We start from the raw sequence: 15,835 nt of genomic DNA, 5'->3' as shown, positions 1-15,835 counted from the left end.
ACTCCAGCCACTTTAATCATGGGAATTGATGGGAAATTATGTAAATATATCACTAGCCACTTTAAACAATGCTACCTTATATAATGTTACTTACCCTACATTGTTCATCTCATATGCATACGTTGATACTGTACTCTATATCATCGACTGCATCCTTATGTAATACATGTATCACTAGCCACTTTAACTATGCCACTTGGTTTACATACTTATCTCATATGTATATACTGTACTCGATATCATCTACTGTATCTTGCCTATGCTGCTCTGTACCATCACTCATTCATATATCCTTATGTACATATTCTTTATCCCCTTACACTGTGTATAAGACAGTAGTTTTTTTTTGGAATTGTTAGTTAGATTACTTGCTCGTTATTACTGCATTGTCGGAACTAGAAGCACAAGCATTTCGCTACACTCGCATTAACATCTGCTAACCATGTGTATGTGACAAATAAAATTTGATTTGATTTGATTTTGAGTAGAACCAACTCAGCCAGTACATTCAGCCTGTCGGGAGTAGAACCAACTCAGTCAGTACATTCAGCCTGTCAGGAGTAGAACCAACTCAGTCAGTACATTCAGCCTGTTGGGAGTAGAACCAACTCAGTCAATACATTCAGCCTGTTGGGAGTAGAACCAACTCAGTCAGTACATTCAGCCTGTTGGGAGTAGAACCAACTCAGTCAGTACATTCAGCCTGTCAGGAGTAGAACCAACTCAGCCAATACATTCAGCCTGTTGGGAGTAGAACCAACTCAGTCAGTACATTCAGCCTGTTGGGAGTAGAACCAACTCAGTCAATACATTCAGCCTGTTGGGAGTAGAACCAACTCAGTCAGTACATTCAGCCTGTTGGGAGTAGAACCAACTCAGTCAGTACATTCAGCCTGTTGGGAGTAGAACCAACTCAGTCAGTACATTCAGCCTGTCAGGAGTAGAACCAACTCAGTCAGTACATTCAGCCTGTCAGGAGTAGAACCAACTCAGTCAGTACATTCAGCCTGTCAGGAGTAGAACCAACTCAGTCAGTACATTCAGCCTGTCAGGAGTAGAACCAACTCAGTCAGTACATTCAGCCTGTCAGGAGTAGAACCAACTCAGTCAATACATTCAGCCTGTCGGGAGTAGAACCAACTCAGTCAGTACATTCAGCCTGTTGGGAGTAGAACCAACTCAGTCAGTACATTCAGCCTGTCAGGAGTAGAACCAACTCAGTCAGTACATTCAGCCTGTTTTCTACTGGGTTCCCCTTCCCTTCCCTGAATAAAAGCATTGGCCGAGAGCGCAATGACAAAGGGCGTTGTTAATATGCATATGTGGAGCAGTGTAGGGGCCTTTGGGACATGTTATTAGAAGGAACCTACCAACCAATCATTGTTTACTCTATTTGCTGTTGTTTACTAGTGGTGTGTGTGTTTCAGAGACTCCTCCACCTGGCTATCTCAGTGAAGATGGGGAGACCAGTGATCACCTGATGAACCACAGCATGGACACCAGTTCACCCAACCTGTCACCAAACCCAGTGTCTCCAACACACAGCAATTTAGGTAAGCATTTGGACTGGGTATGACCATGGACCTTACAATACAATATTATCACCATACTTAGGTGCCGAGGCTGTATGTGTTGCCATTCAATACTGCAATTTGAAATTGCCAACATATTGCTCTCCAAATGTCTGCTGCAGAGAGATGAGAGGGCATGAGCATTTTTTTGTTTGTGTAGTTACCTCGGACAAAAAACAAATACAAAAATTGCTAGCTGGTTGTCTGTTTGGGGATGTTTATTTGTGAGATTGAGACACTGGGTGTGTGTGTGTGTGTGTGTGTGTGTGTGTGTGTGTGTGTGTGTGTGTGTGTGTGTGTGTGTGCTATCTAGTGGACAAGTGTTGCACCGCAGCCCTCCCTCGGGAAGCCAGTCCACTGCTCCGTATTGTAACAGAGGAAACCCGGTCTGAGCCCAGAGCTGTGGCCAACTCAGTCAGCCCACACTGACATCAATGATAATATCCTGTTTATTAAATCACTGTTTCTGGCCCAAGCTACTATAGAAAAAAACAAAGACTGGGCCTTCACATGGGCCCAGACAGTTCACTGTACATCAAATAGACTGGGCCTTCATCATGGGCCCAGACAGTTCACTGTACTTCAAATAGACTGGGCCTTCACATGGGCCCAGACAGTTCACTGTACTTCAAATAGACTGGGCCTTCACATGGGCCCAGACAGTTCACTGTACATCAAATAGACTGGGCCTTCACATGGGCCCAGACAGTTCACTGTACTTCAAAGGTAAATGTTGGAAGTAGTTAGAAGGAAAAGTACAAATAAATCTTTGCTGTTACGAGAACTGTGCAAGCGTTTGCTGAATGTTTTGGTTACGGAACCCTGTAATTTGCCGTTGTCTCCACTGTCTCTGCGTGAGGGCCGAGGGAACTGGCAGACTTTGTCCTGGTTGTTTTTCTCCCTCTCTTCTTATTCCATATTCCATCTTTATGTCCTCTACTTCCCTGGCTCTGCTGTTCTCTCTCTCTTCAGTCTCCCTCTGTCTTTATATCCTCTACTTCCCTGGCTCTGCTGTTCTCTCTCTCTTCAGTCTTCCTCTGTCTTTATGTCCTCTACTTCCCTGGCTCTGCTGTTCTCTCTCTCTTCAGTCTCCCTCTGTCTTTATGTCCTCTACTTCCCTGGCTCTGCTGTTCTCTCTCTCTTCAGTCTCCCTCTGTCTTTATATCCTCTACTTCCCTGGCTCTGCTGTTCTCTCTCTCGTCAGTCTTCCTCTGTCTTTATGTCCTCTACTTCCCTGGCTCTGCTGTTCTCTCTCTCTTCAGTCTTCCTCTGTCTTTATGTCCTCTACTTCCCTGGCTCTGCTGTTCTCTCTCTCTTCAGTCTCCCTCTGTCTTTATGTCCTCTACTTCCCTGGCTCTGCTGTTCTCTCTCTCTTCAGTCTCCCTCTGTCTTTATGTCCTCTACTTCCCTGGCTCTGCTGTTCTCTCTCTCTTCAGTCTCCCTCTGTCTTTATGTCCTCTACTTCCCTGGCTCTGCTGTTCTCTCTCTCTTCAGTCTCCCTCTGTCTTTATGTCCTCTACTTCCCTGGCTCTGCTGTTCTCTCTCTCTTCAGTCTCCCTCTGTCTTTATGTCCTCTACTTCCCTGGCTCTGCTGTTCTCTCTCTCTTCAGTCTTCCTCTGTCTTTATGTCCTCTACTTCCCTGGCTCTGCTGTTATCTCTCTTCAGTCTCCCTCTGTCTTTATGTCCTCTACTTCCCTGGCTCTGCTGTTCTCTCTCTCTTCAGTCTCCCTCTGTCTTTATGTCCTCTACTTCCCTGGCTCTGCTGTTCTCTCTCTCTTCAGTCTCCCTCTGTCTTTATGTCCTCTACTTCCCTGGCTCTGCTGTTCTCTCTCTCTTCAGTCTTCCTCTGTCTTTATGTCCTCTACTTCCCTGGCTCTGCTGTTATCTCTCTTCAGTCTCCCTCTGTCTTTATGTCCTCTACTTCCCTGGCTCTGCTGTTCTCTCTCTCTTCAGTCTCCCTCTGTCTTTATGTCCTCTACTTCCCTGGCTCTGCTGTTCTCTCTCTCTTCAGTCTCCCTCTGTCTTTATGTCCTCTACTTCCCTGGCTCTGCTGTTCTCTCTCTCTTCAGTCTTCCTCTGTCTTTATATCCTCTACTTCCCTGGCTCTGCTGTTCTCTCTCTCTTCAGTCTTCCTCTGTCTTTATATCTTCACATTGTACCCACCTCTGTCTCTCTCTGTCTGTCTGTCTGTCTCTGTCTGTCTCTCTCTGTCTGTCTGTCTGTCTCTATCTGTTTGTGTCTGTCTCTCTCTGTGTTCTGTGTTTTACTCTGTAGTAGTCCCATATAGTTGATATTGGTAAAGGCTTAGTCCCAAGTAGGATGCTCAATAACTATCTAAAGTGTTTCCCCATGTCTCTCCTGTGTCTGTCAGACCTACAGCCTGTGATGTACTGTGAACCAGCCTTCTGGTGTTCTATCTCCTACTACGAGCTGAACCAGCGGGTGGGCGAGACCTTCCACGCCTCCCAGCCGTCCCTCACTGTGGACGGCTTCACCGACCCCTCCAACTCAGAGCGCTTCTGCCTGGGCCTCCTCTCCAACGTCAACCGTAACGCCGCTGTGGAGCTGACACGCAGACACATCGGTACTGACGCTTTGAAAATAAACCCCCTGATGCTCGGTCATTGACATGAGGGGAAAGTGGAATGGAACAGCAGTGTTAGATGGGATAACTAGTCAACTCTAGGACTACCCCTACTTCCAACCTGAACCACCTGTACTGGCCACACATGGTAGCAACTTGAAACAGAATTGTGTTATTCACACCAGAGTACAGAGAAAGAGATGTTTTATTAGCCAATACCTTAGGTCAGGGGTGGGGGCCTTAGGTCGGGGGTGGGGGCCTTAGGTCGGGGGTGGGGGCTTAGGTTGGGGGTGGGGGGCTTAGGTCGGGGGTGGGGGGTTAGGTTGGGGGGTGGGGCCTTAGGTCGGGGGCGGGGCAAATAGATTCACACCACGGGATGATTTTTGTCAGAGAGAATGGTCAAGGGGCCAGAACATAATTATAATATTTTGTACACTGCTAAGCCCAAAATGAAATTGCATTTGAAAATAACAATCATTTCATACCTTGATTACAGTGAGACACGATCACATATGTCCATTTTTTGAGGGGGGAATACTTGGGAACAAGTTTCCTAAATACAGTGCATTCTGAAAGTATTCAGTCATCTTGACTTTTTCCACATTTTGTTACGTTACAGATTTATTCTAAAATGTATTCCATTACACACAGTACCCCATAATGACCAAGCACTAACAGGTTTTTAGAAATGTTTGCAAATGTATAAAAAAATATATATAAACGAATACCTTATTTTGCATAAGTATTCAGACCCTTTGCTATGAGACTCGAAATTGAACTCAGCGGTATCATTTCCATTGATCATCCTTGAGATGTTTCTACAACTTGATTCAAGTCCACCTGTGGTAAATTCAATTGATTTAACATGATTTGTAAAGGCGCACACACCTGTCTATATAAGGTCCCACAGTTGACAGTGCATGTCAGGGCAAAAGCCAAGCCATGAGGCACAGATCTGGGGAAGGGTACCAAACAAATGTCTACAGCATTGAAGGTCCCCAAGAACACAGTGGCCTCCATCGTTCTTAAATGGAAGAAGTTTGGAACCACCAAGACTCTTCCTAGAGCTGGCTGCCCGGCCAAACTGAGCAATTGGGGGAGAAGGGCCTTGGTCAGGGAGGTGACCAAGAACCCAATGGTCACTCTGACAGAGCTCCAGAGTTCCTCTGTGGAAATGGATGTCATCTGGAAGGTTCTCCCATCTCTGCAGCACTCCATCAATCAGGCCTTTATGGTAGAGTGGCCAGACGGAAGCCACTCCTCAGTAAGAGGCACTTGACAGCCCGCTTGGAGTTTGCCAAAAGGCACCTAAAGACTCTGACCATGAGAGAGAATTCTCAGGTCTGATGAAACCAAGATTGGTTTCTCTTTGATCTGAATGCCAAGCATCGCGTCTGGAGGGAACCTGGCACTATCCCTACGGTGAAGCATGGTGGTGGCAGCATCATGCTGTGGGATTGTTTTTCAGCGTCAGGGACTGGGAGACTAGTCAGGATCTAGGGAAAGATGAACAGAGCAAAGTACAGAGATCCTTGATTAAAACCTGCTTCAGAGCGCTCAGGACCTCAGACTGGGGAAAAGGTTCATTTTCCAACAGGACAACGACCTTAAGCACACAGCCAAGACAACGCAGGACTGGCTTCGGGACAAGTCTCAATGTTCTTAAGTGGCCCAGCCAAGGCTGGACTTGAACCTGATCGAACATCTCTGGAGAGACCTGAAAATAGCTGTGCAGCGACGCTACCCAAATACAGGTGTGTCAAGCTTGTAGCATCATACCCAAGAAGACTTGAGTCTGTAATCGCTGCCAAAGGTGCTTCAACAAAGTGCTGAGTAAAGGGTCTGAATACTGATGGAAATGTGATATTCCAGTTTTCTATTTTTAATACATTTGTAAAAATGTAAAATAAATGTTGCTTTTTCATTATAGGGTATTGTGTGTAGATTGATGAGGGGGGATGATTTTAATCCATTTTAGTATAAGGCTAATGTAACAAAGTGGGAAAGGTCAAAGGGTCTGAATACCTTCTGAATGCACTGAATTTAGGTATACATCACATGTTCGTTGTCATCCGTGTTCAGAATTGAATGGTCTGTGTGTTCACATCAGGAGTGGTTCTGGTTCTAGACAGATGGTTGTCTGTATGTCTGCAGGCAGAGGGGTACGTTTGTACTATATTGGAGGAGAGGTGTTTGCAGAGTGCCTCAGCGACAGTGCCATCTTCGTCCAGAGTCCCAACTGTAACCAGCGTTACGGCTGGCACCCCGCCACGGTCTGCAAGATCCCCCAGGTGAGAGCTGAGAAGGGTGTGTGTGTGTGTGTGTGTGGCAAAGAGAGCGAGACAAAAGGTTGACACACAGTAGGTTAATTTCCACAATGAGTGTGGTTACTCACCAACACACACACGCTCACACACATACACGCTCACACACATACACACACACGCACACACACACGCTCACACACACACACGCTCACACACATACACGCTCACACACATACACACACACGCTCACACACATACACGCTCACACACATACACGCTCACACACATACACGCTCACACACATACACACGCTCACACACGTACGACACACACATACACGCTCACACACGTACGACACACACACCTCATTCATTGTGTCTTGACGGTAACGGTTTGTCGGACGGTTGTGTGACGGTTCCGTAGGCTGCAACCTGAAGATCTTTAACAACCAGGAGTTTGCTGCCCTGCTGGCCCAGTCGGTGAACCAGGGCTTCGAGGCGGTCTACCAGCTCACCAGGATGTGCACCATCCGCATGAGCTTCGTCAAGGGCTGGGGAGCAGAGTACAGGTAACACACAGTCCACAGCGACACGCTCTCATTAAGGGTTTATGTATTAAACCAGAGTCCCCCCTGTCGGTCGTTGATACCATGCTCCTACCTGATTAGCTGACTAGGTGATTCAGATGAGACGGTACAGGAATGGAGAAACTATGAGGGATGACTGAGGGGTGCAAGGTTAAATAACTATGTGGGATGTCTGAGGGGTGCAGAGACAGTCTGGGATATTAAATAGAACACCCTGATAGGTTGTTGTATACAGTGGCTCATGCAGGAGTCTGATGGTAGCAGAGACAGAACACCCTGATAGGTTGTTGTATACAGTGGCTCATGCAGGAGTCTGATGGTAGCAGAGACAGAACACCCTGATAGGTTGTTGTATACAGTGGCTCATGCAGGAGTCTGATGGTAGCAGAGACAGTCTGGGATATTAAATAGAACACCCTGATAGGTTATTGTATACAGTGGCTCATGCAGGAGTCTAATGGTAGCAGAGACAGAACACCCTGATAGGTTGTTGTATACAGTGGCTCATGCAGGAGTCTAATGGTAGCAGAGACAGTCTGGGATATTAAACAGAACACCCTGATAGGTTATTGTATACAGTGGCTCATGCAGGAGTCTGATGGTAGCAGAGACAGTCTGGGATATTAAACAGAACACCCTGATAGGTTATTGTATACAGTGGCTCATGCAGGAGTCTGATGGTAGCAGAGACAGTCTGGGATATTAAACAGAACACCCTGATAGGTTATTGTATACAGTGGCTCATGCAGGAGTCTAATGGTAGCAGAGACAGTCTGGGATATTAAATAGAACACCCTGATAGGTTGTTGTATACAGTGGCTCATGCAGGAGTCTGATGGTAGCAGAGACAGTCTGGGATATTAAACAGAACACCCTGATAGGTTATTGTATACAGTGGCTCATGCAGGAGTCTGATGGTAGCAGAGACAGAACACCCTGATAGGTTGTTGTATACAGTGGCTCATGCAGGAGTCTGATGGTAGCAGAGACAGAACACCCTGATAGGTTATTGTATACAGTGGCTCATGCAGGAGTCTGATGGTAGCAGAGACAGAACACCCTGATAGGTTGTTGTATACAGTGGCTCATGCAGGAGTCTGATGGTAGCAGAGACAGAACACCCTGATAGGTTATTGTATACAGTGGCTCATTCAGGAGTCTGATGGTAGCAGAGACAGAACACCCTGATAGGTTATTGTATACAGTGGCTCATTCAGGAGTCTGATGGTAGCAGAGACAGAACACCCTGATAGGTTATTGTATACAGTGGCTCATGCAGGAGTCTAATGGTAGCAGAGACAGAACACCCTGATAGGTTCTTGTATACAGTGGCTCATTCAGGAGTCTGATGGTAGCAGAGACAGTCTGGGATATTAAATAGAACACCCTGATAGGTTATTGTATACAGTGGCTCATTCAGGAGTCTGATGGTAGCAGAGACAGTCTGGGATATTAAATAGAACACCCTGATAGGTTATTGTATACAGTGGCTCATTCAGGAGTCTGATGGTAGCAGAGACAGAACACCCTGATAGTTTGTTGTATACAGTGGCTCATGCAGGAGTCTAATGGTAGCAGAGACAGAACACCCTGATAGTTTGTTGTATACAGTGGCTCATTCAGGAGTCTGATGGTAGCAGAGACAGAACACCCTGATAGGTTATTGTATACAGTGGCTCATTCAGGAGTCTGATGGTAGCAGAGACAGAACACCCTGATAGGTTATTGTATACAGTGGCTCATTCAGGAGTCTGATGGTAGCAGAGACAGAACACCCTGATAGGTTGTTGTATACAGTGGCTCATGCAGAAGTCTAATGGTAGCAGAGACAGAACACCCTGATAGGTTGTTGTATACAGTGGCTCATGCAGGAGTCTGATGGTAGCAGAGACAGTCTGGGATATTAAACAGAACACCCTGATAGGTTATTGTATACAGTGGCTCATGCAGGAGTCTGATGGTAGCAGAGACAGTCTGGGATATTAAATAGAACACCCTGATAGGTTATTGTATACAGTGGCTCATGCAGGAGTCTGATGGTAGCAGAGACAGTCTGGGATATTAAATAGAACACCCTGATAGGTTGTTGTATACAGTGGCTCATGCAGGAGTCTGATGGTAGCAGAGACAGAACACCCTGATAGGTTATTGTATACAGTGGCTCATGCAGGAGTCGGTCCTTACACTCTAGAGGCCTTTTTTCAAGTCCTTGCTTCCCCCTCTGTATTCCTAGAACAATAAGCATTCATCTATTGTGATCACAGCTACCCACCTCTGGCTTCTTCTCCTCTCTCTTCTTCTCCTCTCTCTTCTTCTCCTCTCTCTTCTCCTCCTCTCTCTTCTTCTCCTCTCTCTTCTCCTCCTCTCTCTTCTCCTCCTCTCTCTTCTCCTCTTCTTCTCATCCTCTATAATGATGAAGTGCTCTGACAGACAGAGCTGCTGTCTTGATATATCATTCATCACTGTGGACTGTGCTGGAGTATGACTGCTAGTAGTTCTCTGGCCTGGCAGACACAGTGAGGGAAGCAGGAGTATGGCTGCTAGTAGTTCTCTGGCCTGGCAGACACACAGTGAGGGAAGCAGGAGTATGGCTGCTAGTAGTTCTCTGGCCTGGCAGACACAGTGAGGGAAGCAGGAGTATGGCTGCTAGTAGTTCTCTGTCCTGGCAGACAGTGAGGGAAGCAGGAGTATGGCTGCTAGTAGTTCTCTGGCCTGGCAGACACACAGTGAGGGAAGCAGGAGTATGGCTGCTAGTAGTTCTCTGGCCTGGCAGAGACACAGTGAGGGAAGCAGGAGTATGGCTGCTAGTAGTTCTCTGGCCTGGCAGACACACAGTGAGGGAAGCAGGAGTATGGCTGCTAGTAGTTCTCTGGCCTGGCAGACACACAGTGAGGGAAGCAGGAGTATGGCTGCTAGTAGTTCTCTGGCCTGGCAGACACACAGTGAGGGAAGCAGGAGTATGGCTGCTAGTAGTTCTCTGGCCTGGCAGACACAGTGAGGGAAGCAGGAGTATGGCTGCTAGTAGTTCTCTGGCCTGGCAGACACACAGTGGGGGAAGCAGGAGTATGGCTGCTAGTAGTTCTCTGGCCTGGCAGACACATTGAGGTTGAAGCAGGAGTATGGCTGCTAGTAGTTCTCTGGCCTGGCAGAGACACAGTGAGGGAAGCAGGAGTATGGCTGCTAGTAGTTCTCTGGCCTGGCAGACACACAGTGAGGGAAGCAGGAGTATGGCTGCTAGTAGTTCTCTGGCCTGGCAGACACATTGAGAGAAGCAGGAGTATGGCTGCTAGTAGTTCTCTGGCCTGGCAGACACACAGTGAGGGAAGCAGGAGTATGGCTGCTAGTAGTTCTCTGGCCTGGCAGACACATTGAGAGAAGCAGGATTATGGCTGCTAGTAGTTCTCTGGCAGACACATAGTGAGGGATGCAGGAGTATGGCTGCTAGTAGTTCTCTGGCAGACACACAGTGGGGGGGTTTAATGTCAAGGAGACGTGGGGGGAACCGGGAGGAGAGGTATTGAGATCAATAGCCCAAGCCGGTCTGAAGTGGCTACTTTTATTTCAACTGTTTCTCCCAAGTGCCAGGACGCCAAGGGAACGTGAGGGGGAGAGAATGGAAACAAAATAATGAACCATTTTCTCTTGCTTTAATCCACCGATGGTTTCATTTTTAGTCACTGCCCAGCTATGCTTCTTTTTCCCCTGTGCAATCCCTCACTCAAATATTTAGTTGTAATGAACTAATCATGCGCATGCCGTAGGTACATTTGTACAGACGTTTTCCATCAGCAGCCATTGATAAATTTTACATGTGTTTCCACAATAAGAAAAAAGACCAGCTCAGCCCAGCACACAGGGCTGAGACAGAGAGGGAGTTGTGTAAGGGGGATGGAATGCAGGAAAGAGGGGAGGGTAGAGGGGGGAGGCTGGGACACGGGGGAGGCTGGAGACACGGGGGAGGCTGGAGACACGGGGGGAGGCTGGAGACACGGGGGAGGCTGGAGACACGGGGGAGGCTGGAGACACGGGGGAGGCTGGAGACACGGGGGAGGCTGGAGACACGGGGGGAGGCTGGAGACACGGGGGGAGGCTGGAGACACGGGGGAGGCTGGAGACACGGGGGAGGTAGGCTGGAGACACGGGGGAGGCTGGAGACACGGGGGGGAGGCTGGAGACACGGGGCGAGGCTGGAGACACGGACGGAGGGAGGCAGGAGACACGGAGGGAGGCAGGAGACACGGAGGGAGGAGGGAGGGAGGCTGAAAGACACGGAGGGAGGCTGAAAGACACGGAGCGAGGCTGAAAGACACGGAGCGAGGCTGAAAGACACGGAGCGAGGCTGAAAGACACGGAGGGAGGCTGAAAGACACGGAGGGAGGGAGGCAGGAGACACGGAGGGAGGGAGGCAGGAGACACGGGGAGGGGGCTGGAGACACGGAGGGAAGGGGGCTGGAGACACGGAGGGAAGGGGCTGGAGACACGGAGGGAAGGGGGCAGGAGACACGGAGGGAAGGGGGCAGGAGACACGGGGAAGGGGGCTGGAGACACGGAGGGAAGGGGGCTGGAGACACGGAGGGAAGGGGCTGGAGACACGGAGGGAGGGAGGCTGGAGACACGGAGGGAGGGAGGCTGAGACACGGAGGGAGGGAGGCTGGAGACACGGAGGGAGGGAGGCTGGAGACACGGAGGGAGGGAGGCTGGAGACACGGAGGGAGGGAGGCTGGAGACACGGAGGGAGGGAGGCTGGAGACACGGAGGGAGGGAGGCTGGAGACACGGAGGGAGGGAGGCTGGAGACACGGAGGGAGGGAGGCTGGAGACACGGAGGGAGGGAGGCTGGAGACACGGAGGGAGGGAGGCTGGAGACACGGAGGGAGGGAGGCTGGAGACACGGAGGGAGGGAGGCTGGAGACACGGAGGGAGGGAGGCTGGAGACACGGAGGGAGGGAGGCTGGAGACACGGAGGGAGGGAGGCTGGAGACACGGAGGGAGGGAGGCTGGAGACACGGAGGGAGGGAGGCTGGAGACACGGAGGGAGGGAGGGAGGCTGAAGACACGGAGGGAGGGAGGGAGGGAGGCTGAAGACACGGAGGGAGGGAGGGAGGGAGGCAGAAGACACAGAGGGAGGGAGGCTGAAAGACACGGAGGGAGGGAGGGAGGCTGGAGACACGGGGGAGGGAGGCTGAAAGACACGGAGGGAGGGAGGGAGGCAGAAGACACAGAGGGAGGGAGGCTGAAAGACACGGAGGGAGGGAGGGAGGGAGGAGGCTGGAGACACGGGGGAGGCTGGAGGGAGGGAGGGAGGCTGGAGACACGGAGGGAGGGAGGGAGGCTGGAGACACGGAGGGAGGGAGGCTGGAGACACGGAGGGAGGGAGGCTGGAGACACGGAGGGAGGGAGGCTGGAGACACGGAGGGAGGGAGGGAGGGAGGGAGGCTGGAGACACGGGGCGAGGCTGGAGACACGGACGGAGGGAGGCAGGAGACACGGAGGGAGGCAGGAGACACGGAGGGAGGCAGGAGACACGGAGGGAGGCAGGAGACACGGAGGGAGGGAGGGAGTGAGGCTGAAAGACACGGAGCGAGGCTGAAAGACACGGAGCGAGGCTGAAAGACACGGAGGGAGGGAGGGAGGCAGGAGACACGGAGGGAGGGAGGCAGGAGACACGGAGGGAGGGAGGCAGAAGACACGGAAGGGGGCTGGAGACACGGAGGGAAGGGGGCTGGAGACACGGAGGGAGGCTGGAGACACGGAGGGAGGGAGGCTGGAGACACGGAGGGAGGGAGGCTGGAGACACGGAGGGAGGGAGGCTGGAGACACGGAGGGAGGGAGGCTGGAGACACGGAGGGAGGGAGGCTGGAGACACGGAGGGAGGGAGGCTGGAGACACGGAGGGAGGGAGGCTGGAGACACGGAGGGAAGGAGGCTGGAGACACGGAGGGAGGGAGGCTGAAGACACGGAGGGAGGGAGGGAGGCTGAAAGGGAGGGAGGGAGGCTGAAAGGCACGGAGGGAGGCTGAAGACACGGAGGGAGGCTGAAAGACACGGAGGGAGGGAGGGAGGCAGAAGACACGGAGGGAGGGAGGCTGAAAGACACGGAGGGAGGGAGGGAGGCTGGAGACACGGGGGAGGCTGGAGACACGGGGGAGGCTGGAGACACGGGGGAGGCTGGAGACACGGGGGGAGGCTGGAGACACGGGGGGAGGCTGGAGACACGGAGGCAGGGAGGCTGGAGACACGGAGGGAGGGAGGCTGGAGACACGGAGGGAGGGAGGCTGGAGACACGGAGGGAGGGAGGCTGGAGACACGGAGGGAGGGAGGCTGGAGACACGGAGGGAGGGAGGCTGGAGACACGGAGGGAGGGAGGCTGGAGACACGGAGGGAGGGAGGCTGGAGACACGGAGGGAGGGAGGCTGGAGACACGGAGGGAGGGAGGCTGGAGACACGGAGGGAGGGAGGCTGGAGACACGGAGGGAGGGAGGGAGGCTGGAGACACGGAGGGAGGGAGGGAGGCTGGAGACACGGAGGGAGGGAGGGAGGCTGGAGACACGGAGGGAGGGAGGGAGGCTGGAGACACGGAGGGAGGGAGGGAGGCTGGAGACACGGAGGGAGGGAGGGAGGCTGGAGACACGGAGGGAGGGAGGGAGGCTGGAGACACGGAGGGAGGGAGGGAGGCTGAAAGACGCGGAGGGAGGCTGGAGACGCGGAGGGAGGCTGGAGACGCGGAAGGCGGCTGGAGACGCGGAGGGATGGAGGGAGGAAGGCTGGAGACACGGAGGGAGGCAGGCAGAAGACACGGAGGGAGGCTGAAAGACACGGAGGGAGGCTGAAAGACACGGAGGGAGGCTGAAAGACACGGAGGGAGGCTGAAGACACGGAGGGAGGCTGAAAGACACGGAGGGAGGGAGGGAGGAAGGCAGAAGACACGGAGGGAGGCTGGAGACACCGAGGGAGGCAGGCAGAAGGCACGGAGGGAGGCTGAAAGACACGGAGGGAGGCTGAAAGACGCAGAGGGAGGCAGAAGACGCGGAGGCTGGCTGGAGACGCGGAGGGAGGGAGGCTGGCTGGAGACGCGGAGGGAGGGAGGCTGGCTGGAGACGCGGAGGGGAGGGAGGCTGGCTGGAGACGCGGAGGGAGGGAGGCTGGCTGGCTGGAGACGCAGAGGGAAACACTGAGGGAGGCTGGCTGGAGACGCGGAGGGAGGGAGTGTGGCACTGTGCTTCTGTCCCAGGGTGGGACGTCGTGTGCTCTCCTTGTCCCTTCAGACAGAAAGGCAATGGTTCACTGTTGACTTTTACCAACGTAGTATTACTGCCCAGTCTACGCTAGCCTGGTTCCAGATCACTGTAGTGTTACTGCCCAGTCTACACTAGCCTGGTTCCAGATCACTGTAGTATTACTGCCCAGTCTACGCTAGCCTGGTTCCAGATCACTGTAGTGTTACTGCCCACATTTGGGCAGTCTTGTTTTGAACAGAAATGCAATAGTTCTTTGTATCAGTCTAAAACTTTGCACATACACTGCTGCCATCTAGTGGCCAAAATATAAATTGCAGCTGGGCTGGAATAATACATAATGGCCTTTCTCTTGCATTTCAAAGATGATGGTACAAAAAAAATACAAATGAACGGTTGTTTTTTTCATTGTATTTTCTTTTACCAGATCTGTTATGTTCTACTACATTCCTTTCACATTTCCACAAACTTCAAAGTGTTTCCTTTCAAATGGTACCAATGACATGCATATCCTTGCTTTAGGGCCTGAGTTACATGCAGTTAGATTTGGGTATGTCATTTCGGCGAAAAATGGGGGGGGCGGTTCCTCCTCCCACTGAGAAGGATCTGCTTTGAGTTGTATGATATATTTAAGCAATAAGGCACAAGGGTGTGTGGTATATGGCCAATATACCAAAGCTAAGGGCTGTTCTTATGCAAGTCTTATTCACAAACTCACACACTGTGTTGAAAACCTACAAGAAAATGGATGAGTCTTTGTCACTGTCATACAGGTATAATCCAGATCCTAGTTGATTGTGTCCTGCAGTGAACTATCCTGTCTCTTATGTCTCCTCCTCCTCTTCGGTGTCTCTATCCAGGCGACAGACCGTGACCAGCACCCCTTGTTGGATCGAGCTGCACCTCAACGGTCCCCTGCAGTGGCTGGACAAGGTGCTCATGCAAATGGGTTCCCCCAGCATCCGCTGCTCCAGCGTGTCGTAGGAATACTCTCCCCACCGTCTCTGTCACAGCACCAGTGAATTAAACAGACTAGAGACCATAGACACATCAACTAAAGGATCAGAAAGGGTTCGGCAGGCATTGAGAGAAGGCTTTGTGTCTTTGGAAGAAGAGCCTGTAGGCTGAGAAAGCCTAACCCTCGTCTGTCACATACTCTCCCCAACCCTCGTCTGAGACATACTCTCCCCAACCCTCGTCTGAGACATACTCTCCCCAACCCTCGTCTGAGACATACTCTCCCCAACCCTCGTCTGTCACATACTCTCCCCAACCCTCGTCTGTCACATACTCTCCCCAACCCTCGTCTGTCACATACTCTCCCCAACCCTCGTCTGTCACATACTCTCCCCAACCCTCGTCTGTCACATACTCTCCCCAACCCTCGTCTGTCACATACTCTCCCCAACCCTCGTCTGTCACATACTCTCCCCAACCCTCGTCTGTCACATACTCTCCCCATCCCTCGTCTGTCACATACTCTCCCCATCCCTCGTCTGTCACATACTCTCCCCATCCCTCGTCTGTCACATACTCTCCCCAACCCTCGTCTGTCACATACTCTCCCCATCCCTCGTCTGTCACATACTCTCC

The 15,835-nt window shown here is 51.6% G+C and overlaps 1 protein-coding gene and 1 long non-coding RNA gene across 2 annotated transcripts; both read left to right on the top strand.

The window, feature by feature from the left end:
* Positions 1-1,392: 1,392 nt before the first annotated feature.
* On the top strand, positions 1,393-15,507 carry LOC121845646 (mothers against decapentaplegic homolog 3-like). Its single transcript, XM_042317283.1, has 5 exons — positions 1,393-1,553; positions 3,944-4,156; positions 6,311-6,463; positions 6,847-6,991; positions 15,103-15,507. The coding sequence occupies exons 1-5, from the start codon at positions 1,481-1,483 to the stop codon at positions 15,224-15,226; spliced, it is 708 nt and encodes a 235-aa protein (XP_042173217.1). The 5' UTR covers positions 1,393-1,480; the 3' UTR covers positions 15,227-15,507.
* On the top strand, positions 6,998-10,373 carry LOC121845647. The gene is made up of 2 exons (XR_006082675.1): positions 6,998-7,230; positions 7,293-10,373. It is a non-coding gene; the product is annotated as an uncharacterized LOC121845647 (long non-coding RNA).
* Positions 15,508-15,835: the final 328 nt, after the last annotated feature.

The sequence above is a fragment of the Oncorhynchus tshawytscha genome, unplaced genomic scaffold, assembly GCF_018296145.1.
Source record: "Oncorhynchus tshawytscha isolate Ot180627B unplaced genomic scaffold, Otsh_v2.0 Un_contig_3022_pilon_pilon, whole genome shotgun sequence".
Lineage (NCBI taxonomy): Eukaryota > Metazoa > Chordata > Actinopteri > Salmoniformes > Salmonidae > Oncorhynchus > Oncorhynchus tshawytscha.
This window is presented reverse-complemented; position numbering and strand designations above follow the sequence as displayed.